Source organism: Podarcis cretensis (assembly GCF_951804945.1).
Source record: "Podarcis cretensis genome assembly, chromosome: 18".
In the NCBI taxonomy this organism is placed as follows: Eukaryota; Metazoa; Chordata; class Lepidosauria; order Squamata; family Lacertidae; genus Podarcis; species Podarcis cretensis.
The window spans coordinates 11,110,049-11,136,881 of NC_137188.1; the positions used below are offsets into that span (position 1 = coordinate 11,110,049).

The 26,833-nt window shown below is 50.0% G+C and overlaps 1 protein-coding gene across 1 annotated transcript; it reads left to right on the forward strand.

Moving 5' to 3' along the window:
• Nucleotides 1–949: 949 nt before the first annotated feature.
• Nucleotides 950–25,942, forward strand: PWWP3A (PWWP domain containing 3A, DNA repair factor). The gene is made up of 14 exons (XM_079960603.1): nucleotides 950–1,058; nucleotides 3,467–3,597; nucleotides 4,931–5,022; nucleotides 5,500–5,594; nucleotides 8,030–8,833; nucleotides 11,593–11,703; nucleotides 16,651–16,721; nucleotides 16,832–16,908; nucleotides 18,468–18,528; nucleotides 18,688–18,763; nucleotides 20,931–20,981; nucleotides 22,036–22,466; nucleotides 23,657–23,745; nucleotides 24,997–25,942. The coding sequence occupies exons 2-14, from the start codon at nucleotides 3,541–3,543 to the stop codon at nucleotides 25,073–25,075; spliced, it is 2,094 nt and encodes a 697-aa protein (XP_079816729.1). The 5' UTR covers nucleotides 950–1,058; nucleotides 3,467–3,540; the 3' UTR covers nucleotides 25,076–25,942.
• The last annotated feature ends 891 nt before the right edge of the window (nucleotides 25,943–26,833 follow it).

Sequence of the window (26,833 nt, forward strand, 5' to 3'; positions counted from 1 at the left end):
AGATTGGGAAAGATGGGAAGGATTTGCTGAAATAGCTAATCGAACTAGAATACAAAAAAGGGAGGTGCGAGGAGGTCAAGGAAACAAGCAAATGAAAGCTAAGTTATGGGAAGGTTCGTTGTGTTTTGTAATTGTTTCTATTTTTCTGTTTTTTGTAAAAAAAAATTCCTTACTGTGATGTGTTGTTTAGTTTTTGCTTAACTTGGTGTCTTCTCTTTTTTTCTTTTTGTAACCTTTAAAATTTTAATAAATATTTTTTTCTAAAAAAAAAAAAAAGAACGGACCTCCGAACGAATTAAGTACTTAAACCGAGGTACCACTGAAAAAGGAAAAAGCTTTTCCCTCAGTTTCCCTCAGAGGGAGAAAAAGGCGGGAAAGTATAATGATGACGGGGCGTAGCGGAGCGGCTGTGGCCAATCAGAAGCGGCGGCGCAGCCGAACGGCGCTCCGATTGGCTGGTGTTCCTCCACCCAATTTCGAAAGCGCGCACGGACGACCGTTGGTCCAAAATAGCCACCTCGCGCGAGGAAGGGGAAAGCGCAAGCGCAAAAAGCCACAGACTTCGAGGGGCGGAGCTGCAAACGGGAACGGCCCTCCCCGCGCGCCGGCGAGTGACGTCACATTCTCCATTCCTGATTGGCCAGAGGGCTAAAAGAAACCGTTCCGCATTTGCACGCGACTCTTCCGAAGAGGCGGGTAGGCAAACAAGCCGCCGCCATGACGACCCCCTAAACTCCTCCTACCCCGTTCTGATTGGTCGCTCGCACCTCTCGCGGGACTCGAGGCGGTTTGGTGAGGTAAGTTGGGAGTCCGTGGGAAGTGGGGGGGGGGCGGGTGAATCCCTCGCGCGGATTGGCTGGGCGGAGAGAGGGGAGGCGGGGCGAGGCAACGAAGTCTCCCATCAGCGGCGGCGAACGGAGTAAGTAGGAGGGGCGAGGGGCGTGGCCTGTGAACCTCGCGTCAACGACCAAGAGGGAAGACGAAACCCCCTGAAAATCGAGACGGGCCAGAGGCGTGGCAGGTTCGAATCCCGCCTCCCTCGTTGTGAGGGGCCTGAGGTAATTAATGAATTAATAACAATAATTTAAAGGGAATTTGCCAGGAGGGAGCAAATTGGTGAGGAAAACCTATGACTGTATTATCATTACCACTCCAGGAAGTGAGAGTTCCCTATCCCATAATACGCCACTCTCCCTCCCCCAGCGCGCCAACCTCACCCCCATAATGGGGTGGCTGAGGTACCTGTGTCAAGAAAACGGGGTGAGGGGGGGGCTTAAAGAAAATGGGGTGAGGGGAACTCAAATCCCCTTCCTAATAATAATAATGTCACACATTGAAAACTTCCCTAAACAGGGCTGCCTTCAGATGTCTTCTAAAAGTCTGGTAGTTGTTGTTCTCTTTGACATCTGGTGGGATGGAGTTCCACAGGGAGGGCGCCACCACCGAGAAGGCCCTCTGCCTGGTTCCCTGTAACTTAAAATATTAAAATATTAAAATACTGTAATACATCAAACATTAAAAGCTTCCCTGAACAGGGCTGCCTTCAGATGTCTTCTAAAAGTCTGGTAGTTGTTGTTCTCTTTGACATCTGGTGGGAGGGGATTCCACAGGGCGGGGGCCACCACCGAGAAGGCCCTCTGCCCGGTTCCCTGTAACCTGGCTTCTCGCAGGGAGGGAACCGCCAGAAGGCCCTCGGAGCTGGACCTCTGTGTCCAGGCTGGACGATGGGGGTGGAGACGCTCCTTCAGGGATACTGGGCCATTTAGGGCTTTCAAGGTCAGCCCCAACACTTTGAATTGTGCTCGGAAACATCCTGGGAGCCAATGTAGGTCTTTCAAGACCGGTGTTATATGGTCTTGGCGGCCACTTCCAGGCCCCAGTCTAGCTGCCGCATTCTGGATTAATTGCAGTTTCCGGGTCACCTTCAAAGGCAGCCCCACGTAGAGCGCATGGCAGTAGTCCAAGCAGGAAATAACCAGAGCATGCACCACTCTGGCGAGGTCTTGGAGCTGGACCTCAGTGTCCGGGATGGACGATGGGGGTGGAGATGCTCCTTCAGGTATACTGGGCCGAGGCCATTTATTATTATTATTATTATTATTATTATTATTATTATTATTTAGATTTAGTATTGTTGTTGTTTAGTTGTTTAGGGGTGTCCACCTCTTCTTGCCCCCCTGGACCAGAGCACGCCAGGCCCTCCTGTCTTCCACTGCCTCCCGCAGTTTGGTCAAACTCATGTTTGTGGCTTCGAGAACACTGTCCCACCATCTCGTCCTCTGTCGTTCCCTTCTCCTTGCGCCCTCCATCTGTCCTTCCAGTGAGCACTCAGGGCTGATTTCCTTCCGAATGGAGAGGTTTGATCTTCTTGCAGTCCATGGGACTCTCAAGAGTCTCCTCCAGCACCAGAATTCAAAAGCATCCATTCTCTGGCAATCAGCCTTCTTTAGGGTTCAGCTCTGATTTCCTTACATCACTACTGGGAAAACCATTTATTGTTGTTGTTGTTTAGTCGTTTAGTTATGTCCGACTCTTTGTGACCCCCTGGACCAGAGCACGCCAGGCCCTCCTGTCTTCCACTGCCTCCCGCAGTTTGGTCAAACTCATGCTGGTAGCTTAGAGAACACTGTCCCACCATCTCGTCCTCCGTTGTCCCCTTCTCCTTGAGCCCTCCATCTTTTCCAACATCAGGGTCTTTTCCAGGGAGTCTTCTCTTCCCCTGAGGTGGCCAAAGTCTTGGAGCCTCAGCTTCAGGATCTGTCCTTCCAGTGAGCACTCAGGGCTGATTTCCTCCCGAATGGAGAGGTTTGATCTTCTTGCAGTCCATGGGACTCTCAAGTGTCTCCTCCAGCACCAGAATTCAAAAGCATCCATTCTTTGGCGATCAGCTTTCTTTATGGTCCAGCTCTCACTTCCATACATCACTACTGGGAAAACCAGAGCGGACCTTTGTCAGCAAGGATTGTCCTAATACATATACTTTTGTTGTTGTTGTTGTTGTTTAGATGTTTCGTCGTGTCTGCCTCTTCGTGCCCCCCTGGACCAGAGCACGCCAGGCCCTCCTGTCTTCCACTGCCTCCTACAGTTTGGTCAAACTCGTATTAGTAGCTTCGAGAACGCTGTCCCACCATCTCGTTATTTACACTCTTGGATTTGCTGTTGCTGCCAGCGTTTTCAGATTGTTATTTATTATTTGTATACCACCCTTAATCGGTTCATGGAATAAAAAACCAGTCGAAGGCCCTTTATTGCGCTGGTGGGAGATATTTGGGTTCCTTTATTACTGATATTATTATTGTGAGCTTTGATGAGAGTCTTGATGAGAGTACAGGACATTGGGCTGGCCTGATCCAACTACGCTCTTCTTAGGTTCCCCATTGGATAAGGTTGCTTTTCACAGAATCAGAAAGTCGGAAGGCACTCCAAGCATCGCCTAGCCTAGTAATGGGATATTTTGTCTTTTCAGATCCTTGAACCCTGGCGGTCACTAGCCCTCACCTCAAATCCTTGCTTGCCCGCTATCCTCCATGAACGGCAACCATGAAGAAGGCAAAGTACATCCTTTGCACGTGGAAGAAGCGGTGGTGGCCTTCAAAGGTGATACTCATTTGAACATCTCGGGATCTTTTTATCTCCTTTCTGTTTGCTTGGTCCCCATCTCTACCAGTGGCTGCTATGGGAAGGCGATCAGTATATCAGTATATCTGAAGGAGTGTCTCCACCCCAATCGTTCTACCCGGACGCTGAGGTCCAGCACCGAGGGCCTTCTGGCGGTTCCCTCACTGCGAGAAGCCAAGTTACAGGGAACCAGGCAGTGGGCCTTCTCGGTGGTGGCGCCCTCCCTGTGGAACGCCCTCCCACCAGATGTCAAAGAGAATAACAACAACCAGACTTTTAGAAGACACCTGAAGGCAGCCCTGTTCAGGGAAGTTTTTAATGTTTGATGTATTACAGTATTTTAATATTTTTTTGGAAGCCGCCCAGAGTGGCTGGGGAAGGCCAGCCAGATGGGTGGGGTATAAATAAATTATTATTATTATTATTATTACTATGCCATATCAGGATGTTGGAGGAAGTTTAGGATAACCGTGGTATTTCCCCCCCGCCGAGGTATAGCAGGGGGTCTCTGGCAGCACTGATGGGTTGTCCCTCCAGCAGGCCTCCCTCCCCACTTGGATCGCGACCCAAGCAGCTTCCTGCGGCCCCTCAGCCAATTTATTTATTTAAAGGTGTTTATTTATTTAAAGGTGAACCTGCTTTTGTCAACTGGGGCTCCTTCAGGAGGAAGGGCAGGTTATAATTCAATAAATTAAAAAAAATCAGATATGTCTCTTCTTCTTATCTATTATTTATTGAATTTATATATCACCCTATGCCCAGAGGTCTCAGGGCGGTTCACAGAAAAGGAAAGGAGTAAGAGAAAAATATTAAGACTGAAATCCTAAGCACGTTTATTTGGAAGTAAGTTCCACACAAATAAATGTGGAATATCAGCATTAAGTGAACTGTATCCTACAGTTCCCTGCAGTGGATTTGAAATTAGCTTGGGCGCAAATGGTAATGGCGATGGCAGTAGCGCAAAGAAAAAGAGCACAACTTATGTTTTCGCTTGCACATTAGGCCTGGGTACCAACAACACTTCCAGGATCACTTTAAAAAAAAAAAAAAAATCCACAATTTTCAAACAGACACATAGGCACAATTCTGTGACCCCCCTCGCTATTCCAGAATTAAACGTTCACTCTACTATTTCAAGTGATAAGATTACTTAAAGTAAAGGTAATTATTTACCTTTATTATTATTATTATTATTAGTGCGACCCACATCTTTTTCTTGTCTTTACACCGTTCTGTTTTGTTGAGACCTGCCCTGTAGGACCTTAACATTAAGAAATCTCACAAGTGTATGTTGCATTCCTGCATCCTTCAGGTTTTGTCCGCCGGCCGGACTTCCAGAAGGCGACAAGATCCAAAGAGCACGCCGAGAACCCTTCTGGTTGAAATTCTCTGCCTGAATAAACAGTTAAGTTGCACGTCCAGCATCTCAAGCTCCCTTGTTGTATGGGACGACAGTATGGTGGGGGTACGGACGTGGGTGGCGCTGTGGTCTAAACCACTGAGCTTCTTGGGCTTGCCGATCGGAAGGTCAGCAATTCAAATCCCTGCGCTGGGGTGAGCTCCTGTTGCTCTGTCCCAGCTCCTGCCAACCTAGCAGTTTGAAAGCACACCAGTGGAAGTAGATAAATAGGTATCGCTGCGGCGGGAAGGTAAACGGCGTTTCCATGCGCTCTGGTTTCTGTCACAGTGTCCCATTGGTTTAGTCCTGCTGCCCACATGACGTGGAAAGCTGTCTGCGGACAAACGCCGGCTCCCTCGGCCTGAAAGCGAGATGAGCGCCACAATCCCATAGTCGCCTTTAACTGGACTTAAACGTCCAGGGGTCCTTTACCTTTACTTTATGGTGGGGGTGTTTAACTGCTTTCTCTCACTTCTTAAAAGGATTGTTGTGCGCCACGCAGACGTCAAACCTTTGCAGGAGGAGGAAATCAACAGCATCGCCTCTCGGTTAGGTGGCCAGCCCGACGCCTCAGAAGGTAACCCCCAGGGCACGACCTGAGCACAACAGCCTTCTCTCCTCCCATCTCTTCCAGCGACTGGGATCCAGAATTATTTTATAACGATGATGAGGATTTATTAGATTTATGTACAGTGGCACCTTGGTTCTCAAACATGCTACATTCTGGAAGTTCCAAAACCAAAGCGTGGCTTCCGATTTGCGCAGGTGCCCCGGGAACAATAGTCGACAGCCTCATCGGGTGTTCGGCTTCCAAAAAAAGTTCACAAACCAAAGCATTTACTTCCGAGTTTGTGGCGTTCAGGTTCCAATTTGATCATCAGCTAAGCCGTTTGAGAACCAAGGTTCCACTGTACTACCCTTCATAAAAAGATCTCGGGGCAGTTAACAACACAAGTGAACAACACAAATAAATAGTTAAAGCAGAAAAAACAATAACGCTTCCTTCCCCAAAACACATTTAAATGCCTGTATAATAGTAATCAGGGACGCGGGTGGCGCTGTGGGTTAAACCACAGAGCCTAGGACTTGCTGATCAGAAGGTTGGTGGTTCGAATCCCCGCAACAGGGTGAGCTCCCATTGCTCGGTCCCTGCTCCTGCCAACCTAGCAGTTCAAAAGCACATCAAAGTCAAGTAGATAAATAGGTACCGCTCTGGCGGGAAGGTAAACGGCGTTTCTGTGCGCTGCTCTGGTTCGCCAGAAGCGGCTTAGTCCTGTTGGCCACATGACCTGGAAGCTGTATGCCGGCTCCCTCTGCCAGTAAAGCGAGATGAGCGCCGCAACCCCAGAGTTGGCCGCAACTGGACTTAATGGTCAGGGGTCCCTTTACCTTTTTCCTTTATAATAGTAATCAGCCCAAGGCCTGGTTGAAGAGAAACTTTTCCGCCTGCTGTCTAAAAATATACAAGGGCGTGGGCTTCAGAAGCCTGTATACAGTGGTACCTCGGTTGTCGAATGTAATCTGTTCTGGAAGACCGCTCGACTTCCAAAACGTGTGACAACTGACGCCCAAAGGGGGGGTCGGCAAAGTCAGTGGAGAAAATTGAAAAAAACCGCAGCAGCAGCCGTTCAACTTCTGAGACACGTTTGAAAACGGAAGCATTTACTTCTGGGTTTTCAGTGTTCGGAAACTGAAATGTCCCGTTGCGCCAGAAGCGGTTTAGTCCTGCTGGCCACATGACGTGGAAAGCTGTCTGTGGACAAATGCCGGCTCCCACGGCCTGAAAAGCGAGATGAGCGCCGCAACCCCATAGTCGCCTTTGACTGGACTTAACCATCCACGGGTCCTTTACCTTCTACCAAGCGTGGGGGCTATTGGCCCTTTGGGCATAGCCAAGCTGCAGGTCCAATCCTCATAGCCATCCAGGAAGGAGGGGAGCAAAATACAGTGGTACCTCCGGTTAAGTACTTAATTCGTTTCGGAGGTCCGTTCTTAACCTGAAACTATTCTTAACCTGAAGCACCACTTTAGCTAATGGGGCCTCCCACTGCTGCCACGCTGCCAGAGCACGATTTCTGTTCTCATCCTGAAGCAAAGTTCTTAACCCGAGGTACTATTTCTGAGTTAGTGGAGTCTGTAACCAGATGCCGATGTAACCTGAAGTGCATGTAACCCGAGGTACCACTGTAGCTGCAACTCTTTCCCCTAGTGTTTCCATCTGGTTACAATGGTCTCGTTGGTATGCCACCCTTTCCCTCTGCAAGCAGCTCAGAGAGGAATGACAGGGCTGGCCGGGGTGGGGGTAGTGAAGGGCAAGCTCAGCTCCTGAGTCATTTCGACGCATCTTTCGACTGGATTATTGTAACTTGCTCTGCGTGGGGCTGCCCTTGAGACTGACCCAGAAACTCAAGCGGGTGCAGAATGCCGCGGCGAGACTCCTTACAGGGTCCTCACTGCGGGATCACATTCACCCAGTGCTATACCAGCTGCACTGGCTCCCGGTGGAGTATAGGATCAGGTTTCAGGTGCTGGTTTTAACCTTTAAAGCCCTATACGGCTGAGGACCCTCATACCGACGGGACCGCCTCCCCTGGTATGTCCCACGGAGGAACTTACAGTCTTCAAACAAAAACATCTTGGGAGGTCCCGGGCCACAGAGAGGTTAGGCTGGCCTCAACCAGAGCCAGGGCTTTTTCGGCTGTGGCCCCGATCTGGTGGAACGCTCTGTCACAAGAGACCAGGGCCCTGCGGGACTTGACATCTTTCCGCAGGGCCTGCAAGATGGAGCTGTTCCACCAGGCCTTTAGCCAAGGCACAGCCTGACCCCCTCCTTTGGCAATCCTCACAGAACTCTAGCCCAATGGTTGCCATGAATCTGATTTGAACTGATTCTATAATGAAATGATTTTAGAATGTTGTATCATTTTACTGTTGTTAGCCACTCTGAGCCCGGTTTCGGCTGGGGAGAGCGGGATAGAAATAAAATTTTATTATTTATTATTATCTCAACAGGTCAGAGCAAGAAAAACCGCAAAGCCATAGATGAGCTGATCTACCGGCATGCTCTCCGGAAGGCCCTGGATATCCTTAGCGAAAACTCTGTCTCACCCAAGGGGCGGAAAGGAAAAGCGTCACCCCGGAAGGTCACCCCCGCCGGAGCGTCACTGGGGCGTCCGGCTAAGTGTCGCCAGCTCCCGTCTCCAAGGGACCCGCATGAGGGAGAAAGCAGGGAGAGTTCCGTCGAGTGTTGCCTCGGCTCCAAGGCATCTCCCATCTCTAAACCACAACACTTTGGGGAGGCAGCTGGCCAGAACTGCTCCTTTTCCGAAGCAGCAATGACCATCACCCCCCAGAAACAGCAGGAACCGTTGCCCAAATCTGACGCAGGCCGGAGGCAGCTGCGGTCCTTTAAGGAGAGGGCAGAGGGGCGCTGCCCATCTCGGAGCAGGTCTGGCAAGGGCAGCGGCTTCCCCTCCCCAAACAGAACAAGCACCCCGGCAGCCGCCTCTCGAAAGCGCCTGCCCAGGTTTGCGAAATCGGACGTGGGGCCCGGGGTGCGGAAGAAGCTTCTGGGCTCACCCGCCAGGTGCCTTTCAGCTGAACCAGCCAGAGGAGAGGAAGGAGGGAGACACAGCCGAGGCCCCAACGGCAACCGGAAGCCAAAGAGAACGCGGCAGAAACGGAATCGAGGAAGGAGTCGTCCGGGAGACTTGAACTCCTCTGCAGAGTCTCTTCCGGGAGGCAAGGCGGGGCACAGGCAGGATGCGGCCTTCAGCGTGAAACAGTTCCAGCTTCTGGATTCTGAAGACGAAGAAGGTAGCTTGCGTGCTTTGGCAGGACGGAGGAAGGTGTTTGTGTGTTTGTAGTAATGCTCCGGTCACGCGTCCCTCTGTCACCCGACCTTACCATCCAGCTGGATCAGGTTTAGAGAAACGGTGACCGGCAGCATATACTTTTTTACAGGACAAAACGCATCAAAAAAGGTACCGCATTTTTTGCTCTATAAGACTCACTTTTTCCCTCCTAAAAAGTAAGGGGGAATGTGTGTGCGTCTTACGGAGCAAATGCAGGCTGCGCAGCTATCCCAGAAGCCAGAACTGCAAGAGGGATTGCTGCTTTCGCTGCGCAGAGATCCCTCTTGCTGTTCTGGCTTCTGAGATTCAGAATATTTTTTTTTCTTCTTTTCCTCCTCCAAAAACTAGGTGCGTCTTGTGGTCTGGTGCATCTTATAGAGCGAAAAATACGGTAGTTGCTGCCGCCACTCGCCTGTACCAGGGCACCAGAAGACATAACCCAAGGGAGAAGGTTATACTTCCTAGTTACTGGCTGCCCCACCCCACAAATTGTTTCCACAAAATGCAGGCAGAAATTCAACAGATGTAACGGAACTCAGACCCAATCACAATTCTTGATTATGTTTAAATTCACCAGTGGTCAGCTAGTTGGCTAATACAGTGGTGCCCCGCAAGACGAATGCCTCGCAAGACGGAAAACCCGCTAGACGAAAGGGTTTTCCGTTTTGGAGGCGCTTCGCAAAACGAATTTCCTATGGGCTTGCTTCGCAAGACGAAAATGCCTTGCGAGTTCCTGCGGGTTCCCCCCCCCCTTTTTCTAAGCTGCTAAGCCGCTTATCCGATAAGCCGCTAAAAGCCGCTAATCCGCTAAGCCATCAATGGGCTTTCTTCGCAAGACGAAAAAACCGCTAGACGAAGAGACTCGCGGAACGGATTCTTTTCGTCTTGCGAGGCACCACTGTAATTATAACTTGTGACAGCTGAGCTTGTTAGTTCCCAGGACTTTGGATCAAAGAGTTCCTCCCTTCCTCAGACATTTACCAGCTACACATTCCCAGAGTGATTAGGGTGGATATTTGGGTGTGAATGAGTTAGGTACCAGGTGTCAGGACCACTAATCAACCTGGAGAAGCTCCTTCCTGAGATAAGCAACTTCACACATTTGGAGACTGTTAGTCTGCAGTGTTAAAGCAACAAGAACCCATTCCCCATAAATCTTACGGCTTTTGAACTTCCCATAATACTTTGCTGCTTACTTGACCAAAGTTTGGTCTATTGAAATTTCCTAACTTCGCTACAGTGTTGGAATGGCATTGATCCTAAAATCACAGAATTGTAGAGTTGGGAAGGGACCACGGTCATCCTCTAGTCCAACCCTCTGCAATGCAGTAATCTTTTGCCCAGTGTGGGACTCAAACCCACAACCCTGAGATTTAATAATAATAATAATATATATATATATATTTATTTATTTATACCCCGCCCTCCCCATCCAAGGCCGGGCTCAGGGCGGCTAACAAGCAATAATAAAAACAAGTTGAGTGAATACAACTTAAAAACAAGATTAAATACAACGTTAAAATATTGAAACATTGAAATATTAAAATGCAGCCTCATCACAGGAGGAGAAAGGAAAAAAGATAGAGGGGGAGGGAATCAAATTGGCTCCAAGCCAAAGGCCAGGCGGAACAACTCTGTCTTACAGGCCCTGCAGAAAGAAATCAGATCCTGCAGGGCCCTGGTCTCATGAGGCAGAGCATTCCACCAGGCCAGTGTTGAAAAGGCCCTGGCTCTGGTTGAAGCCAATCTAACTTCCTTAGGGCCCGGGACCTCTAGGGTGTTGCTATTTATGGACCTTGAGGCTCTCCGTGGGGCATACCGGGAGAGGCGGTCCCATAGAGTCTCATGCTCTACCAACTGAGCTATCTTTCAGGCCAGGGGGGCAGGGCAGCTCCCGCCCCACAATTCTTCCTAACTCTGCACCTCCTGTGTGCACCTTGCAATGCACAGGTGGTTGTCTCCCTCTCCCCACTAAAGCAGCAGGTTGGTTTGTTTTTTTAAGAAAAAGGAGAGGGAAAAGATCTCAGTGTTGTTGTTTAGTCGTTTCGTCCTGGGGACCAGTCACTATCTCTCAGCCAAACTTAAATTTATTGTATTACATTTATGCCCTCCCTTTGTTCCTCCAAGGAGACCCAGGGGGTATACATGGTTCCCCCCTTTTAACCCCTACAACAACCCTGCGAGGTGTTGTTGTTGTTTAGTCGTTTAGTTGTGTCCGCCTCTTGGTGACCCCCTGGACCAGAGCACGCCAGGCACTTCTGTCTTCCACTGCCTCCCGTGGTTTGGTCAAACTCATGTTGGTAGCTTCGAGAACACTGTCCAGCCATCTCGTCCTCTGCCATCCCCTTCTTGTGCTTTCCATCTTTCCCAACATCAGGGTCTTTTCCAGGGAGCCTTCTCTTCTCCTGAGGTGGCCAAAGTCTTGGAGCCTCAGCTTCAGGATCTGTCCTTCCAGTGAGCACTCAGGGCTGATTTCCTTCTGAATGGAGAGGTGTGATCTTCTTGCAGACCATGGGACTCTCAAGTGTCTCCTCCAGCACCAGAATTCAAAAGCATCCATTCTTCGGCGATCAGCCTTCTTGATGGTCCAGCTCTCACTTCCATACATCATTACTGGGGAAACCATAGATTGAACTATACGGACCTTTGTTGGCAAGGTGATGAAGATCTCAGTATTCTGTAGTAAAAGCCGAAATTGATTAACGCCTTTTCCTTTGACAGGATTTGCACCTGCCTCTTCCCTGCGGCTTAGCCCCATCGGGAGGTACAGTCACAGCTCAGCTTCCAGGGACGATGAGGACGAGGAACTCCCCAGCATCCTTTTGCACCCAGGTGAGGCCCGTTTTCTGTCTGCACGGCTCAGCTGCACTGGCGTTTTCCCCAAGCCTAATCTTAACCTTTTATTTTTTAAATAATATTTATTAGGAGTTTAAAGATTACAAAAAGAAAGAAAAAGAATTAAACAAATCAACATAATAAAATACAAAAACAAAAACACTACATAAAACATTGAATTAACAAAACAGAACAAAAACAATTAAAAACACTTCCAATATTTTCAATCTTAACTTTCGTTCACTTGTTTCATTGACTTCCTCACGCCTCCCTTTTTGTATTCCACTTCAATTAACTGTTTCAGCAATTCCTTTCCATCTTCATCTAATTTCTGTCCTGTAATTAATCTTAACATATTCTAACCTTGTTTTTTCCCTTTAATACATTAACAGTCTATCTGTACCTAGTTCCTTATAACATTCCTGCCAAAGCCATATAACTTCATTCCACCATTTTTCTATAGCTCATTAATTTTACAATATTTCTGTAGATAATCTTTAAATTTTTTCCAATCTTCTTCCACCGACTCTTCTCCCTGGTCTCAGATTCTGCCAGTCATTTCCGCCAATTCCATATAGTCCATCAACTTCATCTGCCATTCTTCCCGGGTGGGTAAATCTTGTGTCTTCCAATACTTCGTGATGAGTATTCTTGCTGCTGTTGTAGCATACATAAAGAAAGTTCTGTCCTTCTTTGGCACCAATTGGCCAACCATGCCCAGGAGAAAGGCCTCTGGTTTCTTCAGAAAGGTATATTTAAATACCTTTTTCATTTCATTATAGATCATCTCCCAGAAAGCCTTAATCTTTGGGCACGTCCACCAAAGGTGAAAGAATGTACCTTCATTCTCTTTACATTTCCAACATTTATTATCGGGCAAATGATAATTTTTTGCCAGCTTGACTGGGGTTAAGTACCACCTGTAGATCATTTCCGTGCGCTGCTCTGGTTCGCCAGAAGCGGCTTAGTCCTGCTGGCCACAGGACCCGGAAGCTGTACGCCGGCTCCCTCGGCCAGTAAAGCGAGATGAGCGCCACAACCCCAGAGTTGGTCACGACTGGACCTAATAGTCAGGGGTCCCTTTACCTTTACCCTTTAAAATACAGTGGTGCCCCGCAGGACGAACGCCTCGCAAGACGGAAAACCCGCTAGACGAAAGGGTTTCCGTTTTGGAGGCGCTTCGCAAAACGAATTTCCCTATGGGCTTGCTTCGCAAGACGAAAATGTCTTGCGAGTTCCTGCGGGGTTTTTCCCCTCCCCCCCCTTTTCCTAAGCCCTAAGCCGCTTATCAGCTGATCCGCTAAAAGCCGCTAAACCACTAATAGCGCTAATCCGCTAAGGTGTCAATGGGCTTGCTTCGCAAGATGAAAAAACTGCTATACGAAGAGCCTCACGGAACTTCGTCTTGCGAGGCACCACTGTAATATTTCTCACAAAGCTGCCACTCACCCGCCGAGCCCAATTGACCAAGTCGTCTAGCTTGGTGATGACATACTCCCCCCGGCTGCTAGGAAGGTACGACTTCTTCTGAACGACGGTGCTGGCGCTCTTCTGCTGAAGCTGAGCAGAACTATGGAGGAAAGGACACCATCATTTCCGTGCGCTGCTCTGGTTCGCCAGAAGCGGCTTAGTCCTGCTGGCCACATGACCCGGAAGCTGTATGCCGGCTCCCTCGGCCAGGAAAGCAAGATGAGCGCTGCAACCCCAGAGTCGGTCACGACTGGACCTAATGGTCAGGGGTCCTTTACCTTTAAGTGGAAATGGCACACTGAGAAATATTTCGTTAAACGAATTCTGAATGCTGTTCCAATCTTAACCTTTTAAAGCAGGCATGGGGAGTGTCTGGCCTTTGGCCGCCAACCCTGTGAGGTAGGTCAGGCTGTAAGATGGCGATTGGCCAAGTTCACGCCTAGGGAGCGTCATGCGGCCGAGCGGAGATTTGAAGCGTGGTCTTTCTCAGGTCCAGCAATGAATGAACGAACGAATGAATCTTTATTTGCGTTGGCCATAGCAATAAAACAACAATACAGTGGTACCTTGGGTTACATACGCTTCAGGTTACAGACTCCGCTAACCCAGAAATAGTGCTTCAGGTTAAGAACTTTGCTTCAGGATGAGAACAGAAATCGTGCTCCAGCGGCACGGCGGCAGCAGGAGGCCCCATTAGCTAAAGTGGTGCTTCAGGTTAAGAACAGTTTCAGGTTAAGAACGGACCTCCGGAATGAATTAAGTACTTAACCTGAGGTACCACTGTACGATATACAAAGAATAGAAATAAAAAGTCAATTATATAAAATACATTTTGGGGTTTTGAATCAATAGTCAAATGGTGGATCTGATTCTGATTGCCCCAGCTAAAAACCTTGCCACCTTTGCTGTCACCTGCTCATCTTGATCTGCCAAGAGAAAGGACACTGGGGCAGTGGCTGGGCGACCCGGAATGGACAATAAAAGAGGGGTGGTAATCTCATTCCTCAGGGATGCAGGTGGCGCTGTGGGTTAAAGCCTCAGCGCCTAGGGCTTGCTGATCAAAAGGTCGGCGGTTCAAATCCCTGCGGCGGGGTGCGCTCCCGCTGCTCGGTCCCAGCGCCTGCCAACCTAGCAGTTCGAAAGCACCTCCGGGTGCAAGTAGATAAATAGGGACCGCTTACCAGCAGGAAGGTAAACGGCGTTTCCGTGTGCGGCTCTGGCTCGCCAGAGCAGCGATGTCACGCTGGCCACGTGACCCGGAAGTGTCTCCGGACAGCGCTGGCCCCTGGCCTCTTAAGTGAGATGGGCGCACAACCCCAGAGTCTGTCAAGACTGGCCCGTACGGGCAGGGGTACCTTTACCTTTACCTTTAATCTCATTCCTCAAGTCTTTATAAAGAGGGCAAGCCATAAGGACATGCGCCACCAATTCAGGACTTCCATCTCCACAGGGACATGAGCGTTTTTCGTGTGGAATCTGTTGGAGGTCCTAGTCCAGCAATCTGTAGCCACTACCCCACACCTGAGAACCAGTCGGAACCCTCTGTAAAATCTCCCCTGGCAGGATCACAGAATCTCTTTTTTTAACAAAACTTTTATTTATGCAATTTTAACCGCTTCTATGCATACATTGTATAGGACGCGGGTGGCGCTGTGGGTTAAATCACAGAGTCTAGGGCTTGTCAATCAGAAGGTCAGTAGTTCGAATCCCCTTGACGGGATGAGCTCCCGTTGCTCGGTCCCTGCTCCTGCCCACCTAGCAGTTCGAAAGCACGTCAAAGTGCAAGTAGATAAATAGGTACCGCTCCGGCGGGAAGGTAAACGGCGTTTCCGTGCGCTGCTCTGGTTTGCCAGAAGCGGCTTAGTCATGCTGGCCGCATGACCCGGAAGCTGTACGCCAGCTCCCTCGGCCAGTAAAGCGAGATGAGCGCCGCAACCCCAGAGTCGGCCACAACTGGACCTCATGGTCAGGGGTCCCTTTACCCTTTACCTTTATACATACATCGTATAGTATCCATCACTTATCTCTTTTGCTAATACTTCCCCATCCACCTCTCTGTGGCATTGAGGGGAAATCTTGATCTGATATTTCAACCCATTGTCATTTCAAGTCTTCCCTTTTTTGATAAAAGAGGCACACATGTAAAGGGGTGGGTGTGTTTCTTATCAGGGCACCCCAATCTGATTTAGGGCCCGTTTCAAATCCAACCTTGGTTTGGTCCAGATCGCAAAAACTAAAATGGAGTGGCTTGTCCCGTGGTGACGCAGACCGCTAACGGTCAGCCTTCTCCCTCCGATAGTTGTCTCTGCCTCGGCCCAGTATACCTGAAGGAGCGTCTCCACCCCGGAAACCGGGGTCCAGCTCCAAGGGCCTTCTGGCAGTTCCCTCACTGTGAGAAGTGAAGCTACTGGGAACCAGGCGGAGGGCCTTCTCGGTGGTGGCACCCTCCCTTCAGATGTCAAGGAAATAAACAACCACCTGACTTTTAGAAGACATCTGAAGGCAGCCCTGTTTAGGGAAGTTTTTAATGTGTGACATTTTAATGTATTTTTAATTTGATGTTTTATTTATTTATTTTATTTTAATTTTTAATTTGATGTTTTATTTTTAATATCCTCTTGTGAGCTGCCCAGAGTGACTGGGGAAACCCAGCCAGATGAGTGGGGTATAAATAATAAATTACTATTACTATTACATCTTTCTCTCCACTGAGCACAAGGTGGTACACCTTGTTTAATCCTCACAACAACCCTGTGAGGTAGGCCAGCCTGAGAGGCATAGCTGTCAAGCGTACCTTATTTGGTGGGACAGTCCCTTATCCCAGCGCCGTGTCCTGCTGCTGTCCCTTATTGATGATGTCCATTAAATTTCCCGGGTTTCAAAGGAAGCAGCTCCTCTCCCTCCCTCGCTGCCGGCCAGGGAGGAGGGAGGCTCCAACTGTGTTGCTTGGCTGCGTTGCTCACCCAATAAGGAGTCTAAGAACGACTGGGGGTGGAGCTTGCATGTCTTGTGCCGATCAAATCGGCCGCGTTGCCTGGGGACTCGCCTTTGCTCAGCGCTTCCCAGCGGAGAGGTGACGGTGGTTTTCCTTGCTGCATCCCCTTTGCCGGGTTGCTGCGCTGTGGGAACCACCGCTTGAGGCTTCGTTTGGCTGCTCGCTGGGCTTTCTGCCTTTGGCTCAGAGGGGCTCAGAAGTTGAACATACCTGTGCTCCGAAAATCCCTTATTTTGGCTGCTGATCCCTTGTTTTCGAGGCTGCTGGTCCCTTATTTTCAAATCTGTAAGTTGACAGCTATGCTGAGAGGCTGTGGCCCCATGGTCACACCCAGCAAGCTCCATGGCCCAGTGGAGTTCCAAACCTGTCTCCCAGGTCCTAGTCCGATACTCTAACCACTACACCACACTGCCTTAACCCGGAAGGGAAGGGAAATTCCCCGTTCCGGCCTCCAACCTCTGTTTCCGTTCTGCCTTTAGAGCCCTGTACCATCAAAGCCGGGATGCTGGTTTGGTGCAGAATGCCAAGACAACCTTTTTGGCCTGCAGTGGTAAGAATAAAAACGTTCTGTCTTGTTGCATCTTTGTGGAAGGGGGCTGTTCTCCCGGCCTTCCTGCAAGGGGATGGGGTAGGCATAAAACAGGGTTCTCTTCCCGGCAGGTGAAAAGAGTGCAGCAGAAAGCCAGGAAGGCCAACGTCATCCTCATCCAGGACACTTTGAGCATGAAATCCAAAGGGTAAGTGCAGCTTAAATGCAGTCCTGGTCTGGGTTCTGATCACCCATTGGCTGAGCTGCTCTGATGCCCGGCATGTTCACAGAGCTTTCTCTAAACTGCTCCTACAGGCAATGGCAGAAAAAACTTATTTCTGCTCTGCTTTCTCAGCAAGAAGTGTTGGGTGTAGGTCTGAATTCAAAACCCTTCTCACCCATTGCTGAATAAATAACAATAATAATAATAAAATTTTATTTATATCCCGCTCTCCCCAGCCGAAGCCGGGCTCAGAGCAACTAACAACAGTAAAATGATCCCACATTCTAAAATCAGTTCATTATAAAACCAGTTCAAATCAGATTAATGGCAACCATTGGGCTAGAGCAGTGGCGTAGCGTGGGGGGTGCAGGGGGGGCCAGCTGCACCGGGCGCAACATCTGGGGGGGGCGCTCGCCGCCTCCGGAGTCGCCGAAGAGCCTCGGGCGCAGGCTGTAGCAGAGCCCCATGTCTTGCGGAACCGACGAGCTGTGTGCGCGTCCGGGCTGAAGGCGTCCGGCAGGCAGCGGCTCTCAGCGCTCAGGGCCACGGAGGGCGCGCCAGGCAGCCCCTCCTCACATCCCCGCTGCCGCTGCTCCTGCAGCTGCTGGGCCATGTTGCATTTTCCTCGCCTCTCTGCCCTCCTCCTCCTCCGGGCAAGCGGCGTCGTTTGGGCGGCAGCGCCAGCGGCAACTCGCCTCAGATCACCTGACACGGACCCGCCGCTGTGGTTACCTTACCGTAAATACCCCAGCCCAGGCAGCAGCAAGAAGAAGCTGGCAGCGGTGGCAGGTATGGGGTTAGGGGCACAAATTACTTGCCTTGCCCCGGGTGTTGACAACCCACGCTACGCCACTGGGCTAGTAGTTCTGTGAGGATTGCCAAAGGAGGGAGTCAGGCTGTTCCCTGGCCAAAGGCCTGGTGGAACAGCTCTGTCTTGCAGGCCCTGCGGAAAGATGTCAAGTCCCGCAGGGCCCTGGTCTCTTGTGACAGAGCGTTCCACCAGATCGGGGCCACAGCCGAAAAAGCCCTGGCTCTGGTTGAGGCCAGCCTAACCTCCCTGTGGCCCGGGACCTCCAAGATGTTTTTGTTTGAAGACCGTAAGGTCCTCCATGGGACATACTAGGAGAGGCGGTCCCGTAGGTACGAGGGTCCTCGGCCGTATAGGGCTTTAAAGGTTAAAACCAGCACCTGAAACCTGATCCTGTACTCCACCGGGAGCCAATAATTTTTGGAATTCTTGTTTAGTCATTTAGTCGTGTCCAACTCTTCGTGACCCCCATGGACCAGAGCCCACCAGGCTTTGAGAACACTATCCAACCATCTTGTCCTCTGTCATCCCCTTCTCCTTGTGCCCTCCAGGAACTGGTGGGGGGGTGATTTTTAGAGATCCAAAGGGGGAGAGCCCCCAAAAAACATTGGGGAACCACTGACTAAAACGCTTTGCTTCTCTCCAGTATCTAGCCATCTGTGTTCTTGCGGCCGTCAGTAAGATTTTTCCACTTGCTAACCCGTCGTATCCCTTTCCCTCCGCCTTCCCCCTGCAGCTTCTGCACCTCATTCAGAAACCTGAAGCACTACGAATGCAAGGAGAAGGGAAAACTGATAGTAAGTTTTAAACGGCAAAGGTGTGAGCTTCTTGGGGGGGGGGGCATGATCCTTGGTTTCCGCTCTGCGTTTGTGTTTTCCACAAAAAGCATGGCTTGTGTTCCCCAGGGGAGATAATATTCTGTTTCTTTTTCCGTTTTGCTATGATTTTGCCCCCAGGCCAGAGCCAAAGAGAGTCACCCCCATGATATCGACTGGTGCATCACGTTGATAACAGACTACCTAGTTCGAGTAGGTAAGCTTAGCCAGCGGAGTGGAGATGGGGGGGTGAGGAGTGTCCTCTGTTTCCAGCAGCAAAAGAACTTGTGATGGCCTGGGAACCTGATTCAGAGGCTGAACCAGAGGAATCCCAGCCTGCACAGGAGTCCCTGCCTCCAGGGCCGGCTGAACTGGGGCAGGGCCTTGATTCTGAAGCGCCTGCACCTGTGCCGGAACCTCAGAAGCAGGCACCAGGTGAATCCACTCTGGCTCCGGAGGTGATCGAGGACACATTGCCTGCAGGTGCTCCACTCTCAGCCCCATCAGGGGAAGCTGAGTGTGATGGCCTGGGAATCGGGTAACCCTCCAGCCTCTCCTGAGCTGCAGAGGCTCAGGGCAGAGAGGCGGAGAGGCGGAGGGAACTAAGTTCTCTCAGGAGGAGTGCTCGCCTCGTGGCCAGGAGAGGCGGGTCACCTGGGGGCCGGGACCGCCCCTGGCCTCAGAGAAGATAAAGGCCAGTCAGCCCAGTCCCAGGTTGCGGGAGCAACGTCGTTGGAAACCTGTTTCTGCCAGCACCCAGACCTGTTCCTCCAGAGTTCCTGTCCTTGCCCGGCCCGTGGAGGACAGTCTACCGACCCTCAACCCAGGTCCTGGACCTCGCCCCACTGTAACCTCCCCCCGGGGCCAGCACAGAACTCTGTATTCTGTTTCTTCCTGTGCTGGTCCCGTGGGTTACCCAAGAGGCAAGGTCCAAGTCCGGTCCATGGTCAAAGGTGCAACGTGGAGACAGTCCGTAGTAGCTGAAGCTGGGTGCAGGGCAGGGAGTCGGGTGAAGTCAGGAACAGGCATGCAAGCAGGGAGCCAGGGCGGGTCAGGAGCTCAGAGAGGAAAGCAGGACAGGGTTCAGGCAGGAACTAGCAACCAACAGTGTTGCTCCCGCAACTTGGGACTGGGGCTGGCTGGCTTTTACCTGCCCTGAGGCACAGGGTGGCCCCGATCCACAGGGGACTCGCCTCTCCTGGCTTGGAGGCGAGCCCTCCTCCTGCGGGAACTTAGTTCCCTCCGCCTCTCTGCCCTGAGCCTCTGGAGCTCAGGAGAGGCTGGAGGGTTCCCGGACCCAGAGGCAACCTCAGCTTCCTCTGACGGGGCTGAGAGTGGAGCACCTGCAGGCAATGGGTCCTCCATCACCTCCGGAGCCAGAGCAGACTCAGCTGAGGACCCAGCACAGGTGAGGACCCTTCAGGCTCAAGCCCCAGCCCCGGCTCAGCTGGTTCTGGAGGTGGGGAATCCTGTGCAGGCTGGGATCCCTCAGGTTCAGCATCCGAGTCCGAACCCCAGGCCATCCCACTTTCCCTCTGCAGTTCCATGTTTTTCTTTTTATTTCTTTTTATTTGTTTCATAAAGCCCCCTATACCTCTTGATTGTGTAAAATCAGCCGCAGAGGCGCCACACAAAAGGAAAGGGAAGCTGGGAGGGAGGAGGAAGAAAGCAAGCTCTCGCACACTGCTTCTTGTAACGGCCAGGTTGGGGGAGTTCAAGGGGAGGAGGAGATGGAAGCGGATATGAAGCCACATGACAGACCCATCTCCCATCTCTCTTCCCTCCCCCCCCCCCACTGAATAGCCTCGTGGCTGTCAGTAAGTAAATAAGAGTTTATTGTACAGTGGTACCTCGGTTTTTAAGCGTCTCGGAAGCCAAACGTTTTGGTTTTCTAACGCCGAAAACCCCGAAGTAATTGCTTGCGTTTTCCAACACACCTCGGAAGCCAAACGACTTCAGCTGCGCGTTTTTCAATTTTTCCAGTTGAACTTGCAGCCAGCCCTTTGCGCCTCTGTTTTCGAAGTCAAACGGTCTTCCGGAACGGATTACGTTTGAGAACCGAGGTACCACTGTACTAGCCCAAAGGCCATGACGAAACCGTACAAACGCCATCAGAAGAAAATATACACTGTATGAATAAGCCATCAGAACCATATGTTACAAGGGAGACTTTAAAGGGAAACCTGGTGGCCTTTGGTAACTCTAGAATGTGACAAAGAGACAGTGCAGAAGCTCATTTAATGTATGACCCCCTCAAGCCTTGCTTTTAAATCCATGGTCGGCTTCCACGGTGGGAACAAAGTTCTGCGACGGCGTGATGTAACTTGAAATCTCCAAAAATGGGATTTAGTCAAGAAACCTTCCTCTTCTCTTCCCGTTCCCAGGCTGCGAATCTTTCACGGGGTCGTTCCTGGAGTATTACGCCCACGAGATGAGTGAGTAGTTCATTGCCTATTAAAACGCGCTGCATTGATTACGTTTCCTAAAGAAGGAACAAAATCAAAGAAGGTTCCCATCAATAGCACCTTTGCATATGTACACACACACAGCCAAGACGTCACTATCTCCCAATTTTTGTTTTTTTTAAAGTTCCTTTGGGGGATTGAGGGTCTGTGGCTTCTTGGGACGTGGTATACAGTAGGCGTTTTCCTTCTGTGGCAGTGAGACAAGTCCTAGCCATTGTCAGTTTCCTCTCCTGCAAAATGGGTATTGTGCATGTGTTTCTTCTCCATAGCGTGTCCTTTCCTGTCCAGATTCGATGTTTCACCGGAGGGATGGGGAGGAAGGAACATAATATTTGGCCCTCTTTCATGTGCCTCCTCCTCAAGAGGTCCGGAGGGTGGCAACACGAGAACGGGGCCTTCTCGGCAGTGGCTCCCTGTCTTTGGCATGCTCTCCCCAGGGAAGTTTACCTGGCACCTTCACTATACACCTTTAGGACCCAGGCTAAAACCTTCCTTTTTAACCTGGCCTTTGGTTGACCTGATCAACAGCCCATACCCTTTAGAGGGGTGGCGTTATTGTATTTTTATTTTATATATTGTGATTTATTTATTTTTTAAACCACCCTGAGACCTCCAGGTATAAGGCATTTATAAATTCAATAAATGAATGATTTTTTGTCCATGATACCTGAGAGAAAGGCAGGCTCTTTTCTGTGCCTTCCTGCAGAAACCGTGACATTGCCTTATGGAATTAAACATATTAATTCCTTAAGGTGAAGATTTAAGGATGTTAATGTTTAAGTTAAATTTCATAAGAATTGGGATTTGGAAAACCGTTAAAAGGACATGCAATGAAATTCAACCGAGGGGAAGCGAGGAAGTCACTTAACAAAGTTAATAAGTGTAATTTTCAATAAGGCTATGATTTATGTTTGTTTGTCTTGTGTGTTTGTTTGTCTGTTTATAATATTGTGAAAACCAATAAAAAAAAATTTGGGGGAAAAAAAGAAACCGTGACATTGCCATCTGCTTTCCTCCCCCCGAGGCTACTCCGTCCGAACAGGCGTCCTCCACGAACCGCCGCAGGAGACCTTTCCGGAGGCGGAGGAAGCAGACCCGGGTGAGTCACCGTCCGAGCCATCGCCTACTAAGCCCCCCAGGAAAGTTCTCCCGGATCGGGCCCGGGCCGCCCGGGACAAGGCCAACGAGCGCATCGTCGAATTCATAGTGAAGTCCAAGGGGGCAGACGACCACCTCCGCTCCATCCTAAGGAGCAAGAAGCCGTCGCGCTGGCTCAGCGACTTTGGCGTCGCCCGGCCGTACCTGCCCTGCATGGAGGTTTACCTGGAGGACGACCACCAACAGGAACTCGTTCTCAACTACCTGCGACGGGTTTACCAAGAGGCAGACCCCAAGGTGCTACCCAAAGTGAGCAGGGACAGTATCAAGTTCATCTTGGACGTCTTGTTCCCCGAGGTAAATCGTGGCCTTTCTGTAAGGAGTTGGGACACAGGGAGCTGCCTGAACTGGTGCTGGCAGCACTGGCTGGCAGCAGCTCTCCAGGATTTCACAGATTCCCTGGAAATGCTGCCATGGATCGGACATAAGATCCTTTGTTGTTGTTGTTGTTGTTTAGTCGTTTTGTCGTGTCCGCCTCTTTGTGACCCCCTGGACCAGAGCACGCCAGGCCCTCCTGTCTTCCACTGCCTCCCGCAGTTTGGTCAAAATCATGCTGGTAGCTTCGAGAACACTGTCCCACCATCTCGTCCTCTGTCGTCCCCTTCTCCTTGTGCCCTCCATCTTTCCCAACATCAGGGTCTTTTCCAGGGAGTCTTCCCTTCTCATGAGGTGGCCAAAGTCTTGGAGCCTCAGCTTCAGGATCTGTCCTTCCAGTGAGCACTCAGGGCTGATTTCCTTCCGAATGGAGAGGTTTGATCTTCTTGCAGTCCATGGGACTCTCAAGAGTCTCCTCCAGCACCAGAATTCAAAAGCATCAATATGGGATCTTTAGCGTCACGCCACTAAGCTGCGGCTCTCCTCCTAAAGACGAACTAAGATTCTAGCCCTGACGATTTTGAATAAGGTGCCGATTTTACACACGGCCAGTTAGACCCTCGGTCAATATTGCCTACACTGGTTGGCAGCGGCTCTCCAGGGTCTCAGCCCTACCTGGAGATCAAACTTTCGCATGCAAAGTAGGTGCTCTAACCACTGAGCCACGGCCCTTCCTTTGCATTCCAGAACCCTTCCTCCTTGAATGTGTCAAGGTAAAGGTAAAGGGACCCCTGACCATTAGGTCCAGTCGTGGCCGACTCTGGGGTTGCAGCGCTCATCTCGCTTTACTGGCTAAGGGAGCCGGCGTACAGCTTTCGGGTCATGTGGCCAGCAGGACTAAGCCGCTTCTGGCGAACCAGAGCAGCGCATGGAAACGCCGTTTACCTTCCCGCCAGAGCGGTACCTATTTATCTACTTGCACTTTGACATGCTTTCGAACTGCTAGGTTGGCAGGAGCAGGGACCGAGCAACGGGAGCTCACCCCGTCATTGCGGTGATTGGAACCTCCGACCTTCTGATCGGCAAGTCCTAGGCTCTGTGCTTTAACCCACAGCGGCACCCGCGTCCCTGTGTCAAACATACTTGCAAATTTTCTTTCTCTCCGCCCCCAGGCCATCATCTACGCCATTTCAGCCGTGGACCATATCGACTACAAGAAAGCGGAAGAGATATACTTGAGAGGGCCTATGGTGAGCCAAAGGTAACTCCTTCCATTTCTTCTTATCCATAACAGCTTTAGGGAAACCTGCAAAAAAGGGAGAGAATGCCCTAGTATTGCTGGGTCCCCCCTCTAGTTGTGGTTGGCTTAAAAAAAAGGTAAAGGTAAAGGACCCCTAGATGGTTAAGTCCAGTCAAAGGCGACTATGGGGTTGCGGCGCTCATCTCGCTTTCAGGCCGAGGGAGCCGGCGTTTGTCCGCAGGCAGCTTTCTGAGTCATGTGGCCAGCAGGACTAAACCATGTCTGGCGCAACAGGACACCGTGACAGAAACCAGAGCGCATGGAAACGCTGTTTTCCTTCCCACCGCAGCGGTACCTATTTATCTACTTGCACTGGCGTGCTTTCGAACTGCTAGGTTGGCAGGAGCAGGGACTGAGCAATGGGAGCTCACCCCGTCGCGGGGATTCGAACCGCCGACCTTCCGATCGGCAAGCCCAAGAGGCTCCGTGGTTTAGACCACAGCGCCACCCTGCGTCCCCAGTTGGCTTAATCATACACTCCATGAGTTTTCCACAAATGCATCTGTGGTCAGAGCAATTCAGGTAAAGAAACAGCAGCACTTCTGGCCATTTCCTCCCTGCGAGAAGTGAGGTTATAGGGAACCAGGCAGAGGGCCTTCTCGGTGGTGGTGCCCACCCTGCGGAACTCCCTCCCACCAGATGTCAAGGAAATAAGCAACTATCTGACTTTTAGAAGACATCGGAAGGCAGCCCTGTTTAGAGAAGCTTTTAATGTTTGATGTTTTATCGTGTTTTTAATATTCTGTTGGGAGCGGCCCAGAGTGGCTGGGGATGCCCAGCCAGATGGGCGGGGTATAAATAATAAATTATTTTAAAAAATAAGAAATTGTCCAGTAGCACCTTAGAGACCAACTAAGTTTGTTCCGGGTATAAGCTTTCGTGTGCATGCACACTTCTTCGGACGACTTCATGCATGCACACGAAAGCTGATAGCCAGAACAAACTTACTTGGTCTCTAAGGTGCTACTGGATTTCTTATTTTTTTTTATTTAGTTCGACTGTGTCAGACCAACATGGCTGCCCACCTGAATCTAATAAATTATTATATCATTCCAAATGTCCACGTCTTTAGCAAAATTTAGTCTGCTGTTGCTGTGGTATTAAAGACGAGCCTCCGTTAACTTCTCCACACATTACTGTATTAATTTTTGAATCCACGGGCTTAGATTTTGTTGTGTGTCCCCCTCCCTTTCCTGTCTCTTTATCCTTCAGGGAAAGAGAAATCTTCGAGGAAGAAATCCTAGAAAAGAAGAGGAAGAGAAATCTGCAGAGCAAGGGGCCTCCTCCGTAAGCCAGCCTGTGAAGCCTTTTCTCCTCATCCCCGTCCGGGAGGACACAGAACAAGTTCTGCATCAAACTTGTGACATGAAATAGGAAGTGCGTATTCTGTATAGGACACAAGAGCCTTTATTTTTAAATATATATGTGTGTGTATCAAATATACTGTAAGAAGTACATGTGATACCAGAACCACGACAATCCCGTCAGAGCAAACTGGACTGTTGTGGCAGTGAAACCCTCTCTCTCTCTGCCTTGGGACAGCCCAAAAATAAATAAGATATCGGTGTTTGTGACGCCCTGGGTGACGGCTTGCGCAAGAACCGGTGCCGGTTTGAGAGAGGACTTACTCCCCTGGTGTCAGCAAACCAAATGTTTTGAACTACAGCCCCCGGCTGATGGGCATTGTAGCCCAAACCATTTTGAATGAATGTCTGGAAGCAAAAAATAAATTTAAAATGTGTGTGTTCATTGTTCATAGGAAACGCTTTTACCCCTCTCCCCTTTTAAATGGCTTCCAGAGGCTTCTCTGGATCCCGAAGAGGAAAAACTTTGCTGTACATTCCGCTGTCGTCGTCTAAAATCCTGTTCACCCTGCTTTTGGCAAAGGTTTCTAAAAGTTGGAGGTGCGTCAAATTAGGAGCTTTTGCTTCCCGACGCAGCCAGGAATCACCTCAGTTAGTTTCACAGTCTTCCATCCCCAATCCCGTTATGAATTTTAAAGCCCAGCCGGCGCAGGGGTAATTAATTTGATGAGAGCTAAAACAGCCTTATACCTTCTTCCACCCGTACCGAATCGTTCCATCCTTTCTCCATCTTTTACGCTTTTTGCGCAAAATCCTCTCTTTTTTTAATCAAACAATAAAACTTCTCAAAACCACGACAGACTGGTTTCTTGTGTCCTTTGGAAGAATTGCAAAGTTGGACTGGGCAAACATTTTCTCAATAGTTCCTTTTTTTATTTTTAATAGAGGGGTTCTTTCTCTATTTTTTGCAAAAACAGCAGCAGGGAACACGGATAATGTTGCATCCTGGAAGTCTGCAGCTTGGAAATATTCATAAATCGCTTCTCCGGGCTTCTGAGAGGAGAGCAGGCAGCGAAAGCCAGCAAGGGGCATAGTGATAACACAAAAAAGCAGGCCCCAATTTACCGTATTTTTTGCTCTATAAGACTCACTTTTCCCCTCCTAAAAAGTAAGGGGAAATGTGTGTGCGTCTTATGGAGAGAATGCAGGCTGCACAGCTATCCCAGAAGCCAGAACAGCAAGAGGGATTGCTGCTTTCGCTGAACAGTGATCCCTCTTGTTCTGGCTTCTGAGATTCAGAATATTTTTTTCCTTGTTTTCCTTCTCCAAAAACTAGGTGCGTCTTGTGGTCTGGTGCGTCTTATAGAGCGAAAAATACAGTAATTTCTGGCATCTAACCTTCGTCTTTCCCATCTTTCAGCTCTGGGTCAGGCCAGGGGTCTGTCTAAACCAGTTTCCCAAACTTGGGTCTCTAGATATTTCTACATAGCAGGAGATGATGGAAGTTGTAGTCCAAAAAATAGCTGGTTGTTATCCAGGGTTGTTATGAAGGTCAAACAGGAAGGGGGAGAACCGTGTCCTTGCTGGAAAAAGCGGGGGTGCTAATGTGATAACGAAATAATTAACGTGCTGGCATAAATAAATTAATCTTCTTGGGGCGAAGACCTGCCCGTTCATGGGTGCTGCGTTGAGATTGCAATCGTCGATTTATAGAGCGGTTTATTTCAAGAATATTTATTATAGAC